The sequence below is a fragment of the Syngnathus floridae genome, chromosome 16 (assembly GCF_059516105.1).
Source record: "Syngnathus floridae isolate MCC-2025c chromosome 16, RoL_Sflo_1.0, whole genome shotgun sequence".
NCBI lineage: Eukaryota > Metazoa > Chordata > Actinopteri > Syngnathiformes > Syngnathidae > Syngnathus > Syngnathus floridae.
The window spans coordinates 8,553,517-8,580,884 of NC_142428.1; the positions used below are offsets into that span (position 1 = coordinate 8,553,517).

Sequence of the window (27,368 nt, forward strand, 5' to 3'; positions counted from 1 at the left end):
CAGATGAGCTCTAGCCAATCACAGCTGACTTTGGAAAGGAGGTGGAACACAAGTCATCAGTTACAATCTAATTCGCACCTCTGGACTATTTTGAATCTTGAATTAAATTTAAGATGAACATGGATGTTTTTGGAACATGAGAGAAAGTCCAGATTTTTACCCGAAACCTCAAAACTCTGAGTCTTCGTAGTGATTTAGTGATTATTTTCACCAAAAGTCATTAATTGCATAAGTGGTTACGGTTTGAATCACATGTTTTTGGTGTGTTTGATTGTTTGAGATATTTGCTGCCTAGGAGTCCCCAGCCTGCCATTAATCTTACTGTGGCTCCACGTGACACAGTGGATTATCAACTAAAACTTTCAGCCACTTGAGATGGCTACTGATGTTTAGGCTTTCAAGAAGAAGAAAGAGGAAGCAACAATTCTTCTGGAGGAAAAAAAAAAGGAGATGTGTGTAACCTAAGCATTGTGGAAACCCTCAGCAGCCTGTAGCATTATCTGGACAAACTAATATTTACTCCAAGACAGAGTAAACACACTCATTGACTCAGGCTTTATTCAGTGCTTTGGCATTGTTGATGGATTAACTGAAATGTTGAAATCTAACTTCAAATCTTCCTCTCCATTTTGATCAAAAGGTTTGCCTTTTCGGGAAGGCATCGGTCACTTAAAAAGGAATTACTGCAAAGTTGGCAACAAATAACATGAACCCCCAGGAATGAAAATTAAGCCAGAGTTGTGCTCAAACATCACTGATCAGCTGCTTCACTGTCATTGCACACATTATCATGATTGCAAACCTCCCACAAGGGTGGAAAAAAAACGGACAAGCGCCTGTTTCTCCTTTTTATAAGCCATGTTCAGAGGACTGAGAGATTTGCTGCAGTTTGAACATGAAAAAGGCAAAATAACGAGTTGGCTTAAAGTGCAACCACAGTGTGGTGAATCTGTGTTTGGGTCAGGTCTGCTTTGAATAAAAACTGATTTGCCTTCCCCCCTAAATTTAGTCTCCAAAATTACACACTCTTAAGAACATGGTAGGAATGTACACGGCTTAAAGGTCCTCCTTCTCACCAATGTGTAATGAGAAACTTCTTGTCCATGAGGCCCGTCAACAAGGCAAACACCTGCAATGATGTGACCGGGGGACTTCCTTCAGTTCCGTATCAACACCCAATTGATAAATTAGAATGTGCTGACATTACATTTTTTTTTCTCAGTGGCTTTGGTAGATTTGTCAGATAAGTGAAACACAAGTGACCACATAGTGATAACAACTAGATTTGATTAGATTCATGTCTTATCTGAGAAATAAACCAACTGAAAAAAATATAAAAATGCAATCTTATATACACTTTTCATTTTCTTGTAAATATGAAATTAGATGACATTTTAATTTTGGAAAATTTAGTGAGGAAATTGTAATATTCAAATGATCACTACTAACATTATTTTCAATGTTTTCTGATGCAATTTTATTTTTAAAATTTCTCAAACATGGACCCGAATCAACCGGAAATCCTGAGTCAAGCATGCCTGTTTGTTTTCCCCCTGCATGTGTGAGGCAGATGACGTTGCGTTTCACTTATGAAGTAGCTGAAACTTTGTTAACTTAGTAATGGATACGGACACATCCTCCTCATTATTGAGCCACTGAGAGCAGGAAGACAAGAAAGCACTTCCTCTTTCATCCTGACACTCACCTTTTGTCTGTGTGAGTTACTGATGTTGTCAGTGGGGGAAGCTTTTCGTTGCCATTTCCCATGTCACTTCAGAATCTCAAAACTATTTCACTTATGTTTGAGAACAACATTTTATATTATGTGTATTTTATTAGTGGTACTTACACTCACTGGGGCGCATTGGATCGTTACAGAGTCCGATCTAGGCCAAAATGACAAGATCAAGTCGGATTGTTTTTATTTGAACAGTCCAATCCAATCCAATCCATAAACCCAATTTATATTATGTTTTTCAACAAAATGATCTGGCTTACAATTGCCCTACATCATCTGCAAGGGAAGCATTTAGAGTTTACCTGACAATGTAATGCCTGGACCCCAGCGACTCTATTATATTATTTTACGTACTGCTCTTGGAAGGCCCTGAATTCCCACTTTCATACCACAACTAATGCCCGATTACAAACAATTCTACCTATGCAAAGTCTAGTAAAATGACAAATCAAAGTAAACTTCATTCAAGCGCACAGCTAATCTGCACTTTATGGTAGACTTGCACTTGGCATGAAAATAAAGTCCTTAAACACAATGACTCTGCTCTTATGAATGACAGAAATTGTTTTTCCACCTTACCCCCATTTTAAACCATTCTGTTCAGTACATGCCATGTCTAACTAGCTTTTTTTAAAAAATCTGTCCCAATACACTGTTTGAATACTGATGAGTTGGGATTTAGTTCAGTGGACCCTGAAATACTCATGGTTCTACATCTGAGTAATAGTAATAATGAGGTTTGGTTAATAAATATAAAATACAGAACTTTATTTTTGCGTATTTGTACTCACAAGGGCATACGCATAACAGATGACTTGCTAGTGCAAGAGTGTAAGTGTGAGTACTTTCCAATATACCGTATTTTCCAGACTATAAGGCATACCTAAAAACTTAAAATTTTCTCAAAAGCCGACAGTGCGCCTTATAGTCCGGTGGGCCTTATATATGGACCAAATTCCTAAATTTAAACTGGCCCGAAGCATTGTGTCATGAAATCAATCATAAGTGGCCCGCTGAAGACTATGAATCATGAATCAAAAAGACTATGGATCATTATTTTGTGATTATAAAGTAATTTGTTGCGTCTGAAGTTGAAATAAAAAAGATTAAATGGAGAATGATTTGATTTAGATTAAAAATCTGACATGATGCATGAATGGTGCGCCTTATAGTCCGGTGCGCCTTATATAAGGGCACAGTTTTAAAATGGGCCCTTCGTTGAAGGTGCACCTTATAGTCCAGTGCGCCTTATAGTCCGGGAAATACGGTACTCTTCTCTGAGAGTTAAGCTGTCAAGTATTTTCATGTAGTCGTGATGTCATAAGTGCAGCTGCGCTCCCTTCCAGTGCAGCGGTTATATCGGACCCTTCATTCACTTTCTAGTCATGTTTTCGCCATGCCAAATTAGCAGCCAGCCTTTGGGTCAATGCTGTGTGTGAGCGTTGAGATGGGAGAACGCCTCTGCTTCACAACTGACTGCACACTGTCGTCTTCAAAGCATGAGAGCAGATCCCGGCTCTCATGAAGAAGCCAAACAAAAATATTGGCTGTTTGACTCTGATTATATTGTCAATGTGGGGAAAGGCAGAAAGTCTTATACATGTTTTACTGCATCCCGGATATTTCTAAAGTCAATAGGTCATGTAAGTTTGTGTTTATTTAGACTTGGGCTTGTCCAACGTACCTTAAAATATGAGAGTTGATGTGGGCTGGCTGCTCCGTCTGGTACTTGTTGTCACAACCAGTTAACGTGTGGCGGCAGCAGGGCACGGTGGAAAGCTTGATTAATGACCTGCACGGTTGTTTACTTTTTACCTTTTGTTGCATTATCTCTTCAACTCACGACATCGTGATACAATTCCTCGCTGATCCTGTTGAGTGCATGAAGTATTGAACCGAAAACAGGTTAGGCAAGCATCTTTTCGGTTGATTATGAAATTTCGAAACTTCTTTTTATGCTCGATTGAAATGCCGTTCGTGGGAAAGTCACAATATATTCATTTTATTAATGAGACTGTTTTGACCGATTTAATTTTAATTTTATATATTTGACATCAGAATGTCAACAGCGACACATTGCTTTTGACTTTCATTGATGAACTATTTGTGTCTTTTAAACAACACATACTTTATGGACTGTTATGTAAAGCCAAATAGTGGGGAAAAAGGGAATAAAAAAAATATCACCTGTTAATCACATATTAATGGACACACATTAGTGCTTGTAATCCAAATACTATTCAAATATTGAATTAATTTCTTTTCCATAGCAGAAATATATCTAGAATTTACTCATTTGTTGAGTTCAACTGTGTTTCACACATGACTTTACTTCTTATATTGTAAGACACAGTTGAGTTGCATATTTGTGAGGCGTCATCATCTTATTAACACTTAATAAGAATTTGAGCCAGTTACTAGCACTAACATGGAGTAATACACTGTTTCAGAAAACTTTAAATAAGTTACAGATGGGCATTTTGGCAGAAACATAATATCAGCATAGGTTCTTGTTGTGCAAACTAAAAATGCTCCAAACAAGGGCTGCGTTTGATTGTGATTAAATGACTTTAATATTTACAATACATGTTAGTTTTACAGCCTAATGCGTTTGTTCATTTTATGACTATTTTGCTGGGTCTCCCAAAGATGAAAAACAGAACCGGAACCTCTTGAGATCAAATGTAAAATGACACGTTTCCATTTGGAAAGTCAAATGTCATCATGTCGCGTCTCGGCCCGTTTTGGCCCACTCAAGCATCCGGTCGATGTGGTGAGCTGGCGGTGCAAGTAGGAACATGGTGAAGACACATTTATCATCCTGCAGACTCCAGAGCTGTAACACTGCCTGCTCGGAATTGTTGGGGATAGTCAGTCGGAGGGAGAAAAAAAAAAGAGAGAAAGAAAAGTAAACAGCAGATGGATTGCATAGTAGACATTTTCTTGAATGTACAAGAAATTAATCAAAAGATATTGATCACTTCTAACGTCATCATTGGTCATGTATACATTGTACAAGACATCATGGATAGCGATGGTAATAATTTGTTAACTTATTCGCAGCTGCACGTATTAATGTAACGTATTCCTCCCCGCGGTCTGTCACAACTTGAAGCCGCCAACAATGAGCAGAAGTGAACTTGTCAAATATTACACTCTGCTTGACAAGACTAGACCGTACACTGTTATCGGACATGTTTGCATGCACTGTCGCCATGGTAAATCCATTTATTTGAAACGTTAGACGTGAGAGAGAAGTGCTGACACACGTCGTTTTTGTAAGCCATTGAGATGCTAGGCCAACTCTTTCTCTATTCCAAGATATATCTCACCTGACGTAGCTGTCCCGAGATGATCTCTGCTTAACTTAAAACAATGCCAAGAGAAGTTTGCCACACCCTCTACGGTAAAAGAGCGCAGTGAGTTTTATATTGTGGAATTTTTTTAACTAAATGATCTGTATGGTACATGTCATGGATCATTTGAGTTTGATTTGAAGGTCCGTACTTGCTTTTTTGGAGAGCCCCTGTCATCTTTTGATGGCTGCTCGGAGAATTTGTGTGCGGTCAGTTTTAAAATCCCTTCCAATTACAGACTTTGGTCAAACAACAGATTGAAGCTCCAACGTTCAAACGGTCAAAGATTAAACTTGTGCTTGTTTTAAGATATCTTTTAATTTTCTATAGTGCTTGCCTTCATCCGGGTGAGCTGGAAGATGGCCGCCAATCAAGCAACCATTTATACCTATGAGCAATTTAGGGTGCTCAGTGAACCTATTAGACATGTTTTTGGAATGTGGGAGGAAACTGGAGGACCCACAGAAAACCCACGCACACTCGGGGTGAACACTGGAGTTAAGATTTGAAGAGCTCAACTCTGAGCGACTGGGACCCACGGCAACAAAATTTTAAAGATTTTTTTTTTTTTTTTTAATCCATGTGATGTCCCAGTAGCTTGTAATGAATGAAAACTGGAAGATTGTACTCCTCTGAATCTTTCCACTGAAAAGGGAAATAATTTAAAATCTATGTCATGAGAATCCCAAGAGTGTGTTCTTTCCAGACATACTAAATTTGGTTTAATTTATGAGTCAAAGATATGATAAATAATTTTAAGTTTTCAGATATTGAAAACTGATTTTCCTAACAGTTTACTTTTGAAAACTTAGGTAGGTTACATTTCATCATACCTCCATCAATTTGGCTTAGATTTACAGATTTCATTAAATTCTGTTCTTCCCTCACATTCCATTTCATTTTTGGAGACATATGTCTGCTTTTCTATACCAGACACTCTATATATACTTAAAAGAATGTAAAATATAAATAATAAAATCAATAAATCTATAAAACACACAAGCACGTATGCATTCGCTCACGCACATACATGCACGCACTCAGGCACGCACATGCACACACACATACGCAAGCACACACACACACACAATGTAATGCAGTGTAGTTATAGACTACTGCAAACTACAATTTAAATGTTTGTTAAATCAATACTTTTTTCAAAATCAATAAAGTCAATATGCCATTTAGACCAATCTTTGTCAAGGGAGACATTTTCATACAGCTTTTCCATATTGAATCCCTAGATTGTGCAGACGGACACAATTTTACGTCCAGAATAATCGAGATAATTATTTTGGCACTGACGTGAGGGTGTACACGATATTACAGAGGCACAATGTTTCTGTGCTCTGAAAAGAGGAGGAAACACCAATCCAAACGGCCCACCTGCTGTCCACCCAACACAGAGAACACAGTGGGGGGTATCACAAGCGCCCCTGATTGATGATCATAGGTCCCGTAGGAAGTAACCCCGCCACCATGAAGGAGTGTTTTCTGAACCCCAAGTGGTATCCGGGAAAACATGAACGACTTCAGTCAGGGAGCATGTGCATGCTCATCAGCCGTGCTAATGTTTGGACTTTGTGAGTCTCGTGGGGCTTTACTGCAAAAATGGGAGGAAAGGAATCAGGGGCAACAAAACACAGCACAGGGAGGACCCCCAAATCTTACAACCTGCCATAAAATTGGAACAGTGGGACATTTCCTTGAGCGGCCTGACCAGAACTATTCATACAAATAGTAAGCGGGGGAAAATATGATTAAATAATGAAGCCTCATAATTCAGAGCTCATATTGTGTGGCACCAGCTTACAATGTTATGACCTAATATTATATAAACACTCGAAATATTGTTTTGTCATTTGATATCTAATAGTTACATGATCATTTCACTTTATAGATGTTGTTTCTGTTGAATAACACACACACACGCACACACACACACACGCGCGCACACACACTCACACACACTAAATGATATTCCTATAATGAGTATTGTCTGGTAAATCAATAATTAATTATGGATCAAAAATAAATTCAAGATGAACACAGACCAGTAGCTTCATAAAGCATTGTTTTTACAAATAGTCATACATCTTCTTATTTTCACCAAACGATTATGTTATAGAACAAGAAACAAGGATTGATGAGTGTTGTTTTTTTCTAAACGTGTTTGTTGGAAGGTAACTGAATGTATATCTATCCATTCATTTGCAGGTCTTGTCCTCATTAGGGTCACGTGAGAGTTGGAGCCTCTCCCAGCTGAATTGAAACCAGAGGAGAGGTACAGCCTTGACTGGTTGCCAGTCAATTACAGGGAAAACCGCGACGAATGACAATTCACACTCACATTGACATCTACATAATTTAAAGTTGACAGTCAACCCAATATCCAATTTTTTGGAACATGCGAGGAAGAGAACCTACACATTCGGAGAAGATGCAAACTCCACAAGGAGGACCTGAGAGGCAGACATACCATAACTACTATTATACTGAGCTGCCACCGATTGTTTACTGTATATATAGTACAAATATAAATTGAAAAATCCTGCAGTATATATACATTGGCTCATGTATTAAAAAAAACAAAGGTGACTCTTCATGACTTCCAAAGTGCTTCTTTCTGCATTACCTGAAACATCTTTATGTAACACCCTGATTCATTTCACAAGAACGATGACAAAACTGATGATGACTTGACCAACTACATTCTTTCCTGACCGCACAGTCCTCTTTTAATTCACAATCTTGCATGTTTGTTTGCAGAAGACAATGACAACACCTCAGTTCAGGTGTAAGGGTCAACTGAATGTCACAAGTACAATAGTGGCTTTAAGGTAAAGGTGTTTGGTAGCAGTCAAGCAGATGACAGTTAAAGTGAGTCATGTTTTAATCATTTTGGATTTTTTATCATAGTTAGTTTTTATTTGTTTTGACTGGCTTTGTTTTGCTTTGGCTTTTATGAGTTTTAGTTTTACTATTTTACTATTAGGAGTATTTGTTGACTATAAAGTTTTAAAAAAGGTCACTAAATATCATGTAAAGTAAATTACATTTTTGAAATAAATATTTGACCTTGCTTCCATACCAAAATAAATACATTTAAATACATTTAATGAAACCTGAAAGCTCACATGCGATATTAATTGACCAAGACAACAAACATTTTTCAGTAATTATAGTTTTCTAACGTAAGATTTCAGTTAGATTTTTTTTCCAGAAGCATTTTTACTATAGTAACAACAATTCTGTCTCATTAGTTTTCCGTACCTATATAACTTTGCTCGGTGCACACTAATAATGCTTTTGGGACATAAGCTGCTTTCCATCAAATATTTTCAGCCTTTTCAAAAACATTTCAAAGGCACCGAGAAGACTCTATTAACTACAAATGACATTGGCATATAGAAACGTGCATAACTTAGCAGTGACATCAGACAACAAGCCCTCATAAATTGGTCAGGGAGTCTATTAAAAACTTCTGAGAAGACCACAGAGCAAACATGGCAGTTTAGTAGGAAGGAGTTATGAGGAAAATGCTTATAATTTATTTTCTGAAACTTGGAGAGGCTTCGTAGAAGTAGATCTGCTGTACTTGCAGCAACCACACACAACTTGCGCCATCACCCCATAGATTTGCATCATGGCAGCCTTCATTACCAGTAAGATAACATCAGTGAAGGCGCCCAGACTGTACACAACTCTCTGGAAAGGTGGGGTGGTTACACCTGAGTGCTCCTCCAGCTAAGCACCCATTTAATAACCAACAAATATTATAATTCCAGGAAACTCTCAAATTAGGCCCTACTCTGAGACTAGGCCTAGGTAAGATCTGCAGGCCATTAGAAGCAGAGAAGTGCAAGACCTGATGAAAAACAGCCCACCAAAAATAATTCAAGGCTCCAGCCAGAAAATGTTTTACAGCTCCAAATAGCATGACTCTTCCTTTTTTGAGAGTTTTTGAGAGTATCCCTTTATGTTTATTGATCATATAATAAGCTGTGTAAAAAACGTTTATATTTTTAATACTATCTTTAATGTTAAAATGAAATTGTTCAAATATATTTATAATTAAAGCTTTGGCAAATATTCAATATTTTTTCCTGACTGCAGAATGGAGTTGAAAGCACGAATGAAAACACGTTTAACGGCTTTTTTTTCTTATCAATGATGATCTGGACATGCAAAACTTTTTTTTCTCTTTTTAATGACAAAATAGTTGTACTTTGCGGAGCACCGATGCATCCATCCATGCAAGCTTACATTCATAAGGCCATTAAAGCCTGTTTTGGCTTTACTGCATCCACAAAATGAAGAGAAGCCCATGTTTGTTTGGGTTCAGACTTACTGGAGTTGAAATGAGTTCAGTTAAATCTGATTAGGAAGCTGGTAAAAGTCCCGGTTATGATGATGAGGTAGGGAGACTGAGTCCATGCACACTGTTCAAGTCTTCATGCTGCTGCTGCTTGCTCAGCGGACTGGGAGGTTTTCTTTCTCCTGAAATTAAAGAAATAAAGTAGATACTGTGAATATGTTTAATTTATTGTAGATCCACATTTTTATCCCGTAGGTTAATGTACCAAAGAGGCCTGTAGGGGCTCTTGGTGTGATATGCTTTACAAAGTAAAATACACTTTAGGATAAATACAGTCAATTGTAATTTTATTGATTTTTGACTGATGCAGTAAGAAAGGTATAGGCTTATTAATTATATAAGTTAAAATATTATTATTTATGTCTGATAGTATAGCATACAAGTACATATAGCACCTTTCTACAACAACCCAAGCAATAATCATATCAATAATCATAGTGTTAAATGAATAGCTCTCTGCTGGTGTGATTCAAATCTGAGATTAATTATTATTATAATAGTTTGTGAAAGCACAAATTGATAAAAAAGAATGCAGCTGTACCATAAAAAAATGGCCAATGGAGGCATTAATTTAGATTGGCGAATTGCCATGTGGCTGAGCATTATAAGATTTGGTGGCTGGAATAGTCATTATGCAGCATGTGGTATTTTCATTTAAATACGGCACCACTATTCATGTACCTTCTCGGGCGTGGTGCTTGAAGGCCATCGGAGAGTGGATCTCCCCCGCGTGCATGCTCATCCCGCTCCCCGGGTGAGACAAAGCCGGGCTCTGGGGCTGCCAGTGGTGGTGACCCGGCCCCACGTAGCCGCCCGCTGGGCTACTGTACACCCCATACTGGTTTGTGGGGGAGTATGCACACGCTGAGACATAACCGGACAGTGTGGAGGTCGGCTGTGGAATATACACAGAAGAAAAAATGGATTGCCTGTAATAGGATTGGAGTTGAATGGAGCCCCTCTGCAAGAGATAGGCTAAATATGACAAGAAATTATTCATAAAAATGCTGTTTGTATTAAATGCATTTCTACCTGTGCGTATTTTATATCAGCATCAATGGTTGATTTATCGATGCCGTTGACTGAGTGAGCTGCAGGGAAAGCTGCTCGATTGACGCTGCTCCACTCCTCCATTTTGGTTGGATATCCCTCCGTCCCAGCAATGGCTGATTTCAAAAAAAGGAGAAAAAGAAAAAATGGGGAAAAGTAAGAATACATTTTTCCAAAAAAAAAAAAAAACCTAAATGGTAAGATTTTTCATTAATCCTGTACATGACGTGCATCACAAATCTAATCTAGTATAATCTGGAAACAGATTCTAAAAACGTATAGCGTTATTACTGTAAGCAAAAAATATATATAATCTGGTAATTTTATGTACTATTAATAAATGATGGTTAATAATGATTACAATAAATAAATAAAACTGCATTTGATTAATTCATTATTTGTAGTCCAAAATATATTTAAGTGAATTATTTGTTTAATATTTTAACGCGCAAACATTCGTTAACGCAAATATGTCCATTTTGAAAGCGTAAAAAAACACGAATGACTTTAAAGGTCAAGAGAAAAAGTCTATAACGAGCAGTTGGGGGATTAGAATGGATCGAGCTGGTGAGGAAGGTGTTTGCACACACGTCATGCGTGAAAAGGCCCATTGAAAGTGGCCTAATGGACACATTGTCCTGCGGCCGAACAGGTTGTGCAGAAAGAAAAAAAATGCACCGCGGGAGGTGTTGCGCTCACCTGCGGGGTCCATGAAGGCTCGGAACCCGAGGATGTTGCTGACGGTGTGTGCAGAGGGCCAGCCGGCCCTGGAGATGCTCAAGTGTCCCGCCGTCACCGGCACCCCAGCTGGGGAGCCCATCTTGGTGGCAGCGGGTGACATGGTGTTGGGGTAGGAGTAAGGATAAATGGGGTTGTAAGGGAGGCCGGCCTGAGCCGAGGCTTGCTTGCCGCTCTCATACTGGCTGGGCTGGGACAGATTCCCGATCTTGTTGCGTAAAATCCTGCTGATGGAGCTCACCGAGGGCACGTTGTACTTATCGCACACGCCGTCTGCTAAGAGTCTGTCTCGGATCTCCCACGCAAAGATCCCGGGGTCGTTCTGTTTATATTCCCTGATGTTTTTCACCACGTTGGGCGTCGTGACGCGAGGTTTGCTCCCACCGATTGCGCCCGGTAAAATGGAGCCAGTCTCGTTGTACCGCGCCAGAATCTTGCTCACGCAGCCATGCGAGACGCGCAACTGCCGGCTTATGTCGCAGGGTCTGATCCCCAACTGGGCCAGCTCCACGATTCTCAGCCGAATGGCGTTGGGCAGGGGTCTTCCATTTACGAACACACCGCCCAGTTGGTTCACCTCTCCATAGGTTTGCTCTGCACCACAAACGCATAAGGAATTCAGAAAAAACATTCGAATAGCCTTGCACAGATTATTTTTGTGTCAATAAAAATGCTTGCAACGAGTGCAGTGGATGTTTTAAAGCACCTCCAACTGTCTTGTTCATTAAAAAATTGTGTTCATAAAATATTGGCATTGGCACTCTAGATCATAGAAGATAAATTTAAAAAACGTATTTTTTTTCCCATTTCAATTATAAAGACGATGCATTTTAAGCAGTGCTGGCATAATTGCAGCTTTCTTAACTCGACAAAAATGCACATATATTACGCGCATGGTGAGCAGTGTTTGGAGGGGAATTGTGACTTTTTACGCAGGCGTGGTGAGCGCGGACACGCTTCCCATCAGCTTCAAACCAACCAAGCGTACAGTAAATAAGATGCAGCCTTACCCATTTGCCTCTTTACGTTCCGTAATGTTTGGAAGTACACGAACCCTCTTCAGATGGCGGCAGCGTGAACGCACACAATAAAGTGGAACAAAAAAATAGTCCACTTAAATGTCCCTGAGTTGCAGCACGCGATGTTCTTCTGTCGCCTTTCAGACGCATGCAATAAAGGTGGCCGCCAAAGGTGATCTTCATCCGATAAAAGCAAATTGAAGTTATCCCGGGAAGTCCGGACTTTGCTGGAATTAATTTGACGCGTCCTCTCCACGTCAATCGTAGCTGCTCTACGCAGAGGTTGTGCTTCGGTTTCATTGGTTGCCCAAAGCTGTGCAAAGCTGTCAGCCAATACAAACCTCATCCGGTTGGAGCTGTGCAGCCTCCTGGAGTATTTTGCATAGGGGAAGTGGCAGAAAGGGGAAACGTTTCATCCAACATGCAGCCTCCTGGTAAGAACTCCAATCATATATATATATATATACACACACACTATATATGCATACGCAGGAATTACAGAGTGCATCAAATGTATTGAAGAAAAACAAAAACGACGACAAAAAAAGTCGGAGTTGCAATTTCGACATGTAAAGCAGCTTTTTTTAAGTGCTACCAAATGTCTAAAAGCTAAAACGGAAAAGAATGTATCAACAATGCTTGTCGAAAGTATACATTATACGTATGTAAGCCATAATACGATTGAGATAATATCAATACATTGATGCATATTGTTTCCATTTTGTGTTGCAATTGGCATGCAATTAAAAATGTAGATACATGAAACAGATTGACAACTTGGACATGTATGTGCAACTATTCATTGGATGTTTTCATGATATTGCTGATCAGTTATAACTCAATAATTTTATTTATGTATTTATTTATTTTATCGTTCATTCATTCATTAATCAATTCATTCATTCATATGACACTCGTGAGGATGAAGCGTTTTGGAAGACATTTATTTATTTATTTTATTTTTTGTATGTATGTATGTATGTATGTATGTATGTATGTATGTATGTATGTATGTATGTATGTATGTATGAATTTATTTATTTATTTATTTTGCTTTGCTCCCCAGATAATAAGTCGACATGCTGAGGCTTGGGGCTGCAGAGTTTTACAATAGGAAAGAGCCACAGCAACAAACCCGAGTGGCCTCGTGTAATCGATAACGCTATACATTTCCCACTTTTCCAGACTAGGGGTTGTCAGAGCGGATTCCACAGACGTGCATTATCACAGCATGTTTGCAGACCGTCCACGCTAGGGAAACGGTTATATGCTCGCAAAATGGGTCTTGTAAAACCTTACAGTCGACCTCAAGGTAACAAGGTGGAGCACCCTAACCCCCTCCATACCTCCAAGCACTAAGCACCGCCACCACCACCACCATCATCGTCGTCGTCGCGTCGTCGTCACTGGAGCACATGGAATCCCGTTATGCTTATGCACTATTGTTTGTGTCACGAGACACGCAAGAGAACACACGCTGTATCTTTGGAATTGCTCCCAAAATTAAGTGCAAGTCATCTGAAGTCGTGTGTGTTAATCTCGTTGTCATGCAGGACTCCTCCAGCTGGACATCAGAAGAATTGCATATGTTTGCTTTCTGGCTGTGTTAAGGTCGGTACGCCGTTTACATGTTTAAAAAATTATAATGATTTTATTGTAAACATGTATTGAGCTATAATATATACATAGTTCAAGCGAGAGTGCGAGCGTATTTTTTTTCATTATAAAAATACATCTTTATATTTATTATGAATAAAAATATAATTAAACTACCGAATTTTGAAAATATATTCTATTATTAATTATTCTTGTCACAATGTTCAAAAGGCAGTATTTCCATCAGAATTGTTTTTTTTTATATTATCATAAGCAAAATGATCTTCAAATTCTATATTTTAATAATGTAAAATGTTGCCTAAATGTTTATTGTTTACTAGGTGTTTTATTTCATGAATTAATATTTTTAAATAGGTGTTTAGATGAAAAAACACGTTATCATCTGGCGTGATGGCGCAATTTTGGTTTTAATGATGTGCGTGGCCTTGCATGGTTTTAATGATTTCAAATTTGAATAAAACATGTACGGTGACATAAATAAGCAGATGGGAATTTTTATTTAGCGACATTACATTTACCACTTATCGTGCATGTGAATACATTCACTTTGATGACTGTACATACATGAACTTTTGAAATACAAGCCGCAAATCTAAATATAATATCCGAAACTAAATTAAATAAAGACCGGTTCCGCTTGGCAGTTTAAATAATAGTTATTGAACACTGCACCAATACCTTTCGCCCAAAACACTTGAACAATTTCCTTTTATGTTGAATGATGTTGTGCTAAAAGAAATCTCACATAAAACGAAAGAAAAGTCCTTTTTTCACAACCACCAAAATATATTTTTTTTAACGTCGACCGCAAAATGGAAACCGCGTGAATGTCACTTTACTTATTCAACAAAACCGAATTAAAAACATTAGAATGGAACCGGTTCAGAAAATGGATAGATCGTATTTTGTAGCGTTTTAATGAAAAAAGAGGGCAGCAACATTACTGATCATTTAATTAAACGGCTCCCTTTTGTTAAAAAAAATGTAGAGCGAGATTCTAGATAAGTTAATAGTAATTAAAAGTTTCACAAAATGTTTTAATTTTTGGTTTTTGATGTCCCGCGACCCCCGTGGAGACAAGCGGTATAGAAAATGGATGGATGAATGGGTTTTTGATGTGAGGATATTATGAGTGTATAATCAATAAACATAAAACATAAATAAAAAATAGGTGTTTGCTGAACAAACTTGGTCACCACCTGACACCAGCAAGGTGCAATAATTCCCCCACCCTTCCCTCCCAAACCCCCTCAGTAAATATTGGTGTTGGTTTAGTGTGTCATCCAAGGATTCCTTTCTTGAATGTATTTCGTCTTTAAATACCCATTAAGTTATATTTTATTTTGTGTATGTGAGTGATATCCCCCCCCCCCCCCCCCCCTCCCAGTGAGCTAGAAATATTACCTGGACGATGTGCTTTATATACATTAAAACACTGACTTTTCAAATCAGATTTGCCTCAGAATTTAATTGTTTAAATATGAACAACAGAACATTTCAGAACGTAGCCTTGCTCATATTTCGGAGTAAGCCCAACCAATTTACTGCAATGCAGCCCCCCCTTACTTCAGTTTAACCGTCATGTATTCAAGGTGATGATATCTGCTTTTGAGTTTTTGCTAAAATGGAGGCTGGGGGACAGCAAGCTGACTTCTTTTATAGGCCCAAGCACCACTCTGGGCTGTCGAACACGCCTAATGAGGGCGTGCAGCGGTGCCATGTGAGACATGCCAGCTTTTACCACGCTGGGTAATTGCTTGTGACCTTCAATAAACACGTCTCATATGTCTTCATATGTTCTCAGCATTTACGTCTAATTGTTACATTACGTTCTGTTTACACAATCTGGGACTTTTGTCATTTATACAGGAAAGAATTAAGTCATAGTTAAGTAGGAGATGTTTACACTTTCTTTTTTATTTGCTCTTCTACCTGAACACAATTTACTTGGAGGCAAGAGTGTTTCCTGTTAATGCCACATCATATTTTATTCACCTTTCCTCTTGTGCCACTAAACCAACTCAAAAGCAGTTTTATCCTGTTTAGCCTCCAATCGTTCTTCTTTATTGGTTATTTGTGTTACATAACATTTGCTACTTTGGCACTTTAGAGACAAATCTGACTTTGATTTAATTGGTAATGTACTATCACAATGCTATTTATTTATTACTTTCATTTTTTTAATATATTTTTTTCATTTCTGTTGCTTCTTAGCATTCACATGCTGTGCTTCCTCATGGCCCCAAAAGTGATGTTAACTTGCACTGCAAAACTGCAGGAAGAACAGGTGTGGTGTCCCCATTTGTTTTTAGATGTGTTATCCTAAACAGATAAAGGAGAACTTGCACTACCACAATACGTTACAATCAGGTCAGGGCAGTAATTGTCACAGTTGGTCCAGAACAGTGTATGTGTTTGTTTTCAGAAAACAAAGATAGCAGCCAAGATACGGAAAAATAACTTCATGAGGATTTGATTTAAAAATTCTATTTTAGTCCAAAATTGAATTTTTTTTTCCACCACAAGATGAGCGTCGGTAGTAACTTTTGCTAAAACACAAAGGTGTCAGTAGCTAGAATACCATGCAACAAAAGGATAATAATTTTCTGGCATTTTGAAATAAGCTGTATTACTTTCATAACATTCATTAATTGAATATAGTGATCATTAATCTGCAAATGTCTTGAAGGCCTACATATAGCACTTTGAAAGTACTTCTATATTTAATATCATTAATACGAGTGCACAGTGCTTCTCATGCAAGAGCCATGTTGGAAAATAATAAAATGTTGACAATAACAATAATGTCAATGCTACTTCAGAGATCTGACACAGTATGTGTGGTGTTGTACAGTGTCTATTATAACTTAATTGTTTACCATTCAGTGTTGTGCGATGTTTATTTTAATTTTATATTCCAAGCTATTTAATGCTATTTCAGTCCATTGTTTCCTCATTCATATTGACGTCAGCAATCAAACTGATGTTGAAGTTCGTTGGATATTTCTTTTTTGCAAACTATGGTTCTATGGAAGGGTGGTTTTGGGTGGGTCGAGCAGCTACATGGTGAATCAAGATAATGGCACTTGCTCTTTTTTTTTCCCAGCTCAAGCCTCTTGTCTAAACATGGCAAACGAAAAACGCCCAAACCTGATTTTCAAACTGCAGTTAGCAATCCATCCTATGTTCTCAACAGAATTTAATTGAACTGTTCAAATTGTTGTGACTTACTCAAATGAGAACCACTAATGCAGTTATCGCAACATAGATTGATTTGTATTGAACAAAATAACAATCTTATCTTTATAAACTGTTTTTGATGTTGTTATCGAAACCAGATTGTTTCGTTGAAGAACTTTAGAGGGAATTGTACAGGTTATAATAAAAAAAAGATGGTGAATGCACGGTGGGAAACATTGTCTTCAGCTGGTTGAAGTCGAAAGTTTGTAATAGTTATGTGCACATTTGAGTCCGTCTATAGTTGTCTGTTGTTAGCTTGTGCAACTTTGCTGGTCTGTTACCAATTAGTGGAGGAACCTAATTACTTTGGGAGCACTTCAGACTTCATCTACAGCTGCTGCTGATTCATGCGTGTTCTGCTTGGATATCAGCCCCAGACTTAAAAATTGTGGGTCACACATGGTTGTTGACATAAGCCTTGTACACAATCTTCATTTCACGTCTGCTCTGATGTTTAACATTAACTTTTGACTTTCAGCTCCGTAGCTTTTTCCTTATTTACGCATTGTGCCGTCCTTCAGGTGAAATCTTTCTCCATCTTCGGTTTCACGACTCAAATGCAGCTTTGACACATCTAATAACAGGCTTGCCTTCATTTATCCACTTTAAACTGAAAATGCAAATTGTGTGTCATGAATTGCTACAAGACTATGCCTTTAAGAATCCTGAATCCATTATGGAGAATCTGGAAAGGGCTATTCAAGGCCTTCTATCAGAGGCAGTGTGATATTGTTTTCCGCCAAACCAGAAATCAAGGACTTGGAAAAATCTTCTTTATGTCAGGAATAGGGGTAATGTATTTGCTCTGACAGCTGCTGCTTTTAAGATTAATAGCCTTATGAAAACCGGGTGTCTTCTTCCCAAAACCAGGCCCTTTATCATTCAGTGAGACCTCCTCACAGAACCAAAATTAAAGTCACAACACAGGGGAACTGTGTGTTTGTGTGCGCGCAGACCTTGGTTGCCAAATATCATGTCTTTTTTCATCAAAACTGAATTAACTCAGTCCTGCTCTCTTATAGTCCGTTTTAGACTTTCTACTTTTTCAAGTCATGTATTTGTCAATGTTGATCTTGGAGTCAGGGCCAGTGGAGGTCACCCAGGAATCAAGTGAGCAGGATCTGGATGTGAAGGCATCTCAAATGAATCTTTCTGCAGCATAACGAGACAAGTGTTTTTGCTTCCAACTTGGTGGCAGGATGGTTTTCTGGACAAAGTTGACAGTGGCACAAGACACAAAGCAACATCCATAAAAGCAGGCTTGGATGTGGCTGGTGAGGAAGAACTTGAGCCACCAAACACTATTTACGATGACCCAAAACAAAGACAAAAATTCATCTGAGACCAACTGCAGGATTTTTTTTTTCTTCATAATTTCCACTTCCAGTATTGGTATTTCCTAAGTCTCAAAACGAAATAATAGTCATCATGACTTCTCTCCTGGTGGCCCACAGAGATCTGGCCTTGTACTATGACCTCACTGAACCACATGCTCATAAATACGCTCCCTTATTTCTACCCTTGTGTGCTTGCCAGTTAGGGCGAGAAGTGGGTTTGTTTTGGGTGTCCTGTGTATATTCCCGCAATAGCCGTGCTTTCAGGACGTCCTGAATCACACACACTCTGTATTCCTTGCCTGTGGTCACCTGTCATGGAGGTATTCTGCTGAAAGCTGTATAACCGGAGTCCAGCGTCCGCATAATGGACACTTGTTTGTCCTGCCGCTGATGGTTTAATTAACTCTATCTCCGTCCTCTGTGAATTGTAATGCTGTCCACATTCAACAGAGCCACACCTGTAAATGGACCTTTAAGCGCACATGTGTAGGTGCCTAATGTCAGAACCTCAGCCCACATGGTTATTTTTTGGTCAAATGTGGAGACGTTGTCTTTCAACTCGTGAAAAATTACTATTTATTTTACGGTTAGCGCATATTTCAGGAATCCCTCGTTTCTCTCATCGGCATGCCGGCGTTTAGCAAGAATAAGTTCATGCCTTTTAAAAACTAATGAAGCAGCTTGGCTACATTTGATATGTTGGGAGCATTTCAAGCTGACAGTCAGTGCGAGGTAAAGATCAGTTCACTTTTCTATAGGGGGAGCTGAGCTCACTCATCCTGGTGGTGAAATGTCTGACATGTTTGCACTGAGTTAGGACAGACAGGTCTGCAACCAAGTCCGGACTTGTAGGCCAAGAAAAAGCCCCTCAATGCTCCCCCGTTTTTCCAAGGAGGCGAGTCCACCCCCCACCACCTCCCAAGGGTGACAGCTTCCTTCGTTCGTGCGGCCATCACCTATATAGTATTAATTGACGTCCATTGTCTATTGTTTTCACAGAGACTGTTGCTCATTTAAATCAATGCACAAGGAAGAAGCACGGTGAAATGAAAAACATTGTTCGCCATCACAAATGACAGAAGAGAAGAGGGGAAGTGAACTAAGGTTGAATAGAAAGCTTTAAATGAATGACTCAAAAATTTTATGTTTCACCACTTATTGAGCCAAAGTAAAAATCATCTTCATATTATTAAAAAAAATGATGTGAATAGAATAAGTTGAAAATGGATGGATGGATATTATGTTATATGGAAATATATTTCATTTTATTTATGAATTTAGAGTTAGGATTAGCAACAGGTGGAATTTTATTTCTGAAACGTCATAGTTAAATTTCGATGTATTGTAAAAACTGTATTGTGAAAGCTTTTATTGGTCAAACCTAAAAACAAAAAATGAAAATAGCTCAAAAATCTGATGTGCTAGAAAAAAGGGGAAAAATCAATCAGCTTAAAAAAATAAATAAATATGATAGATATAATAATAATAGTAATAATATAAAAATAATAATAATAGTAATCTATTGAATAAATTGTGGTTATAAATTTCATTTTTAATGTATATTTTTTTCCATGTAGGTATTTCACGTGAAATGTATTTTGATCATATTTTATCTGAAAGCACATCATCACAAAATGCCATATTTGAATTAAAACATGTATTACTGAAAGTTATTCTTCCTTATTTTATTCTATTTTTCCAATTTTTATTGTATTTTACTTTAACCATTACCACCTACTGTCAGCCATATCAATATTTGTACATTGCAGTTGTTTTGGTTTTGTGAAAAACCTGATGTTGAATATAATAACCAGATAATCAAAGTGATTGAGTTCTTCTTTCATTATCCTTAATAATCAATATTGGCTGCGACCGGTTGCATAAATTCTACCTGCTGTATTGTGACCAAATTCAGGAACCTGATACATTGAAGAAGATTAGGTAGCAAACGCTCTCTAGTGGCCATTGTATGTATGAACAAAGCCACGTACAAAATGTATTGCCAAGAACTGTGGTGTTGGAATTTAGTTCATGAAAAGATGCCAGGAACTACATAATTCCTCCTTTCAACTAAAAGGTGCCAAGAACACATGATTTATTATGATTTACTCGTAAGACTGAGAACCCATGTTCTTTGTGAGTGTTGCGATCATAATTAAAGATAAGCCATTGTGATATTATTTTTCCGAAGAAAAAAATTTTCAATGCCATTGACTGATTTCCCTGCAGGCCCATATCAAGTCTACAGGTAAATATGGGTCCTGACAACTTCCTTCAATGCTTGAAGTATAATAAAATGTCAAGGAGAGGGTAAATAGAGGGTATGTTTTTTTCATCGTTATTATTTTTTAAATATATTTTAAATTCATTACCTCAGCGTCAATATGAGCAATGAGTAAATGATGAAGGGGGGCAGTGCTATTTGGGGGGCCACACAGAACCATACACTTCCTTTTTATTATTATTATTACTTTTTTTTTAGGAGCTCATCTTGGTGTCAAAGATCATGTGCACTGTAATCTGATTCTCTCGAACTTGCAATGATTTGCAGCAAATGTGACAGGAGTGTTCAAGTATGCATTTCACATTAAAAGCCCCTCAACATGTCAGATTAACAAATTGGCACTGTCTTGTTTTCTGAATGCTTCGTTTTCTTTTTCTTTCAACATAACTGAGCTCTCTGTGTTTTGAGTTCATGTTATTGTGGTGTCTATGACAACCAAGCCGCAGTTTTTCGTTTTGCAAATGTCTTTGTATCCTTAATCTAGCTAGGAAACATTCAGAATTCATTTTTGACTGTTGTGTAAGTATAGGGGGATCAAAATAAAATTGTAACGTGTCTCATCCCAAAATTTCATTTGCGTGAAGTTTATATTAATATTTTGAGAATTTTTTTCAAAATTTGATCTACATTGGTATGATTTCATCAATGTTGAATGTTTATGATTTGAATAATGCTCATCAATCAGGTCCAGTGTCACCACAGTACCATGCTAAGTTAGCACATAACAATATAATTGTGGCTATATTTATTCATACCACACAGGCCTGTTGTAAAGATAACTCACCTATGAGAGCACATCATGATTTCCTAGGAATATTGTGAATATGTGAACACTAGCGCATATTTAGACAAAGTATTGCATATTGATATTTATCTGTTTTTACCACGTTAAAACATTGTTGATACACGTTTATAAGAAATAGTTTTCAGTGTCTTCACATTGACGTTTATAAGAAATAGTTTTCAGTGTCTTCACATTGACAGTATCATTTCAGAAGTAGTGCTCAGTTTCAAAAAGTTCGGTAATACCTGTTGTAAAATGTCTAATTGAAAATATTGAAATAGACGAAAAAGAATTCTTTGGATATAAAGGTTAGAATGGATGTGTGACTGTCTACTTGCCTTGAATGACTCATACTAAGCCGCACTTGCCCCTTTCTCCTTTACTGAACTTGAACCCAAACAAGTACTAGCAAGTCCTGGAAGACAGGTTTGATGGGCTACTGTTAATAGTTTTCTTTTCTTTTCTGTACTCACACATCCAGCTGGCTTCAAGATTGGAGACGATAACCAGCCACCACCACCCCCCACCACAAAAATGCTCGGACTGACTTCTTTTTAAATTTACTACCATGTTTTATTAAAATGAGCAGTACCTAATGTGACATACTTTAAAAAAAAAAAGGGACATCTCACTTTTTGTTGGAATTTAGCATTGATTTTCTGGATATGGACCAACAGATCATTGTTTTGTTCTTCATCTTTCAGCCCTGTGGGTCATATCAAGTTCTCAGCAGCGAGAATGCTGACACTGTGATAGCATCAACAAGATGGTGCAAAGTGATGACAAGTCTGCAGAATCAGCCTGCCTGACAAGGCGAGAGGTCACGGGTGATTGAGAACACGTAGTTTGCAAGTCATGCCATCATCATTAAGAAATGAACTGAGGATTTCTTACTTCAGACACTGGATGATTTATTAATTTGTACAGGAATTTTAAAATATTTTCGTTTCAATTTGGACGTTACGGTTTTAAGTGTAAGCATTGTTTTTCAATTTTAATACTTCCCAGCCTCTTGACATCTACAGGGACATAACAATATTGAACTATTCTTTATTTTAGTGTCAAAACAATAAGCGGGTGCATACGTGAATTCTGCAGCCTGACTACCAGAACAAAGTGGGTAACCAAGCAAACTCTCTTTTGGAGACATTTATATGTAAACATGTTCAGTCTGCAGGTGGAAATATGGGCCGTTGGTAAATAAATAATCATAACCTGTATACTGGGGGTCATTGGGCAAATGTTAAACTTGGACGTGATCACAAAATCTGAATGAAAACATTCTTGGGCGCATGACAGTCCTCTCTAACAAATGCTTGACTATTTTAACACAACTGAAAATGGTTGAAAGTTGGACTTTACGACAAAGAAACAAGAATTTAGTACATAACCTTGTATTGAGCCAATTAAAGGTAAAAGTTAAAAAAAAAAAACTCAGTAAATTGAATTGGACCGGATATCCTGTTTTTTGTTGTTGTGCGAACACAATGTTGCCATAAATAAATCATACTTTGAATTTTAAGGCAAAAAACTGCTATTTGCCTACCTGAAACATACAAAGAACACCCAGCAGATGGCAGTATAGGCTTGCAGAACTAAATGTCCTCATGTGCCATCATCTGGTATTTTTTTCCTGCGCTAGATGAACTTTAAAATAGGCCACCAGGTGTCAGTCTATACCAATGTGTTCAGAGGACACGTTCCCACAATCAATTTGTTCGGATCATGCAGAATGAAGAACACTGCAGACATTTTTGGATCGTTTATCAATATTACTCTTTACTTTTAATATTGTTCTTGCCCTTAAGTTAGGCAGTGTTTACCTTTTTACACAGTTTGTTGTGTGAATGACTTTTTTGTCCAAGCTAATTCCTATTAACAACAAAGATTTATTTTTTTTGCGTTAAATGAGCAACACAAAACATAAACAATGCGTGTCATTCTTTTATATGCGGTAGCCATTTGCAATTTGTTGTTTTTAAATAGTGATTGACAGTAATGTAAGGAGTACTGATATTTTTGCCTATAGTTTGAATAATATAATACACTATGACTGGTATACATTTGATATACCTGCGTCAGCTCATGAGGTGTTTATATAAGATTTGTAAAAGAAAAAAACTGCAGTTTTTACACAGCCCAGAGAGTTTTCCTTGAAAAGTATTGTTGCATCATTCAACCTATAAGGATGATTTTCTAACTGCATATTCTTAATTGTCTTATCAAATTAAGTGTCCGATAGGATTGTGATTTTACAAAAAAGAAACACACGTTTTGCTTTAATACCTCCTCCAGCAAGTCTTTTTATCTGACTTTACCTCAGTAGGGATCATATCACCATTACACATCTGCACAGAGCTGCAGCAAATAGTTGAAAAGACACTTCTGATTAATGTGACACTATAAAAAATATATATATCATTGACAGAAAGGTTCACATTGCTCATGGGGTTCATGGGTATCGGCTCCCTTTTCTTCCCATCCTTCATCCGCTCCACCCGGTCCCCTCCACCATGAAAGTCGAACAAATGTGCTGACATTGATCCTGTCTCCGCGCCCGGCCTAATTTCATTCCAGCCCGAGAGAGACGGCAATCTCCAAAGATCTTGACAGACAATTGTATTTACTATTTTCTTTTCACCAGCCAATAAAGGGTGAGCAGTTATTGCATCAGATTATATGAAAAACCGTTTAATGATTCCAATTTATAACTCTAGACTGAGTAATGATACGGCTAAGAGCTGACAGGCCATGATAAATGAAGCCTCATATAAAACATATTTAGTGTGAAGAATTGCTGGAGATGAATTGCACAGTGATACAAACTCATGATAAAGAATAGTAAGAGGCACTAGAAGACTTGATAATGTGCTATTCATTTTCAAGTGATTTTGCTGGTTAATAAAAGAGCACAAATTAAAAATATATTTATTGTAGAAAGATGGCTGCCTGGTGAGCCACTATTGAAGTGCTAGACCTTTTTTTGAATTGAAACCTGGCTTGTTATACTTGCTGACAATGCATTTCCTTTCATTTGGTCTTTTTTGTCCACTCATTTTCATTACCTTCCAGTCTGAGCTAATTTGGGAATTATTATAATTATTATTTGCACACTTGAAAAACCACGATGCAGAACCTCATTTGAGATCTCCAGTAAATTTCTCAGCCAACTCAAACCATTGAAAACCATTTTCGTACTAACAGCCCTGTCTTTTGTCTGCAGAATCTGTTCTACCACAAGCCTCCAGTATCATTTATATTTATACATGTTTGGATGCAATTGCAGCTTTACACCTATTGCACCCTTTGGCCTTTTTTTTTGTTATATTGTTGAAGGTTTAAGAGATCTTGTGGAGTTGTTAAGGAAACGTGATCGTTAGCAAACGAGGCTATAGGCTGACATTCTGTTTGAGATATTGAGAGGCAGGTTCTTGCAATGCCGTAGGGTTAATGGATCAATTGCTTTGGCTCTAACTGCATGCTTTGAATATTTTTTTGTGGGGGGGTAGTTCAAGAATGAAATTAGAAATATGGTAAATCCATGTATTGCAATTACATCTGCAAATAAATATAAATTCATAATTACGAATATAATAAACAAAATATGGATGAATGGTATGAATATCATTAAGGCTAGCTGGTTTACTAACTGTGTACTGTGCAGTGATCAACCAGTCAGAAGAAGTTGACTTGCTGACGTCACTCTAACCCACGGGTGTCAAACTCATTTTTTTCACGGGCTGTATTGTAGTCATAGCTTCTTTCGGAAGGCCATTATGACTGTCAACCCAAATAAATGGATGAGCACCTCATATTATATACAGTAAAAGCGACAAAACAAACTGACAAATAACTTGTTTTCAAATCAGACGAGTAAAAACTGGTCAAATATTTAAAAAAAAGATATTATCAAAAGTGAAGACAATTTGCAATTCTAGTAATGACACACAAATTTGATGCACAATTTGTCTTCGCGGGCCACATAAAATGATGTGGCGGGCCGTATCTGGCCCCCGGGCCTTGAGTTTGACACCTGTGCTCTAACCCATTTCGTAAACGCCAAGTTTCTGAAAACAAACAGTCATTGTTAGTATGTGTGTGCTAGGCCAGCACACCTGATTCAGAAGGCCCTGGGCGGATTACACTAACATAGCAACTCATATCTGAAATCTAATTGGATGAAAAATAAAATTTCTAAACACTTCTGGAAGCTGTATGTGTAGCCAAGATGAAATTTTGCTGTAAAAGTTGGTCAGCAGTTCTGATAGTTTAAGAAATATACCTTTTTGATGCTTTATAAATGTTTACAGACTTTTATAATGACATGGCAAACTAGTTAAAACAGACACTGTTTGGGGTGTCTAAATTTTTGGTAAAAAAAAATTCTGTTTCTGCAACAAATAAAATTTGGTGTAAGGGTAGGTCACACTTGTTTAGTTTTGTTTTCATTCTACATTATGTAATGTACATTGACTTTTGCCAAGTGCAATATATGCAATTTAAAGAACACTTTTAAATCACAATTTTGCATTTGCAGTCATTGGAAAACAATAGATCCTCAGGTGGCTTGTAAGACAGACATACTGTATATGGAGCACTTGAGAGCTCCGCACCTCCTTTTTGTTCTCCAGGGTGATGTGCTTGGAGTGCAAGGGCAGCACCCTCAGCCATCCCCGCATCCATCCCAGTTTTCAAGCCTAAATTAGAATAATAAAAGTGCATCACTGATGAGGAAATGTAAATGAGGAGAGACAATACGGCCTTCATTTAACGGTGACGAGTGCATGGAGAGGGAGGCAAATTATCAGAGGGTCACGTCGATGCCTGGAGCGCACACGAAACCGAGACTATCGTTTTTGCTTTTATATAGCTAGAGAAGGGTCAGAGGATGGTGAGATGAAGCCCATCAGAATAAGTGACCCCGATGTCTGTTTAGGAGAGCTACATCAAAAAAAAGGGCTTGAGCAGCCCGTTGTTCTGTATGAGCACGTACTTTAACACGGATTGACATAGACCTCACACTTATCAAGCCATATTGCTTAAAGCACCACTTAGGTTCATGCTAACACCATTGCTACGAAAATGGTTGACTGGTAAGGGCGAGTGAGTTTATTCTTCACTAATCTTTCAATGCCTTACTTTGCAAACTGATATCGTTTGACTCAAAAGGTTTTGACATTGCATGGACTTCTTTCAGTGCATTGTGTCAAAATGTGTACAAAATACTTTTTACTGTGGTGTCACAAAATACATTACAATGAATTTGTGAGATACTGAGAGATGTGGTAAGAGTCGTACCGCATGAGAGGCTTCCAACACCACAGTTTTGTATCTCTCAACAGATCCTCAAGATGTAGCTCATCCGTGATTGCCTGATAGTTCCGGACACAGAGAAGGCTGAGCTTCGACCTCCCATACACAGCCTGGCAACACTCAATGACCTCATCCCTCCGCCTCCCACCCATCATGGGAAAAGGATGAAGGAAAACAATGCGGTCTTTTTCTCTGCCACCTTAATATCTAAAGCATAAACCCACAAACATCATTTCTGTCCATTTAAGGAATAATAACCTACATTCATTATAGACATTTTCATCATATTAAAAAGATTTATTACCGTGTCAGTGCTGTTTTTTTTTTTATGAATGGGGGGCATAAAACACGCAGAAACAATACACATTGTATTTCCCAAGTTGTTATTTAGGCGTGTTAAACCCTCCATACTCAGGCCTCCCACCCAGAACCTTATTTCTCGTCCAAGACCTCAGGCAACGGTGAACAAGGGCCATCTGAATGGCCCTAGACTGGCCTTTGTGTGGCCCTACTG

General features: G+C 38.0%; 1 protein-coding gene and 1 long non-coding RNA gene across 11 annotated transcripts; one reads left to right on the forward strand and one right to left on the reverse strand.

The window, feature by feature from the left end:
- Positions 1 to 4,283: 4,283 nt before the first annotated feature.
- On the reverse strand, positions 4,284 to 12,556 carry pax1a (paired box 1a). Its single transcript, XM_088400265.1, has 5 exons — positions 12,271 to 12,556; positions 11,222 to 11,854; positions 10,505 to 10,638; positions 10,154 to 10,367; positions 4,284 to 9,594 (listed from the first exon to the last, which is right to left on the reverse strand). The coding sequence occupies exons 1-5, from the start codon at positions 12,272 to 12,274 to the stop codon at positions 9,500 to 9,502; spliced, it is 1,080 nt and encodes a 359-aa protein (XP_088256391.1). The 5' UTR covers positions 12,275 to 12,556; the 3' UTR covers positions 4,284 to 9,499.
- On the forward strand, positions 11,998 to 27,159 carry LOC148385509 (uncharacterized). 10 transcript variants are annotated; one of them, XR_015863378.1, is made up of 5 exons: positions 12,255 to 12,713; positions 13,833 to 13,890; positions 16,111 to 16,183; positions 22,246 to 22,389; positions 26,884 to 27,159. It is a non-coding gene; the product is annotated as an uncharacterized LOC148385509 (long non-coding RNA). The 10 variants fall into 10 exon arrangements; XR_015863380.1 differs by having other exon boundaries at positions 12,510 to 12,713; positions 13,346 to 13,890; XR_015863387.1 differs by lacking the exon at positions 16,111 to 16,183 and having other exon boundaries at positions 12,288 to 12,713.
- Positions 27,160 to 27,368: the final 209 nt, after the last annotated feature.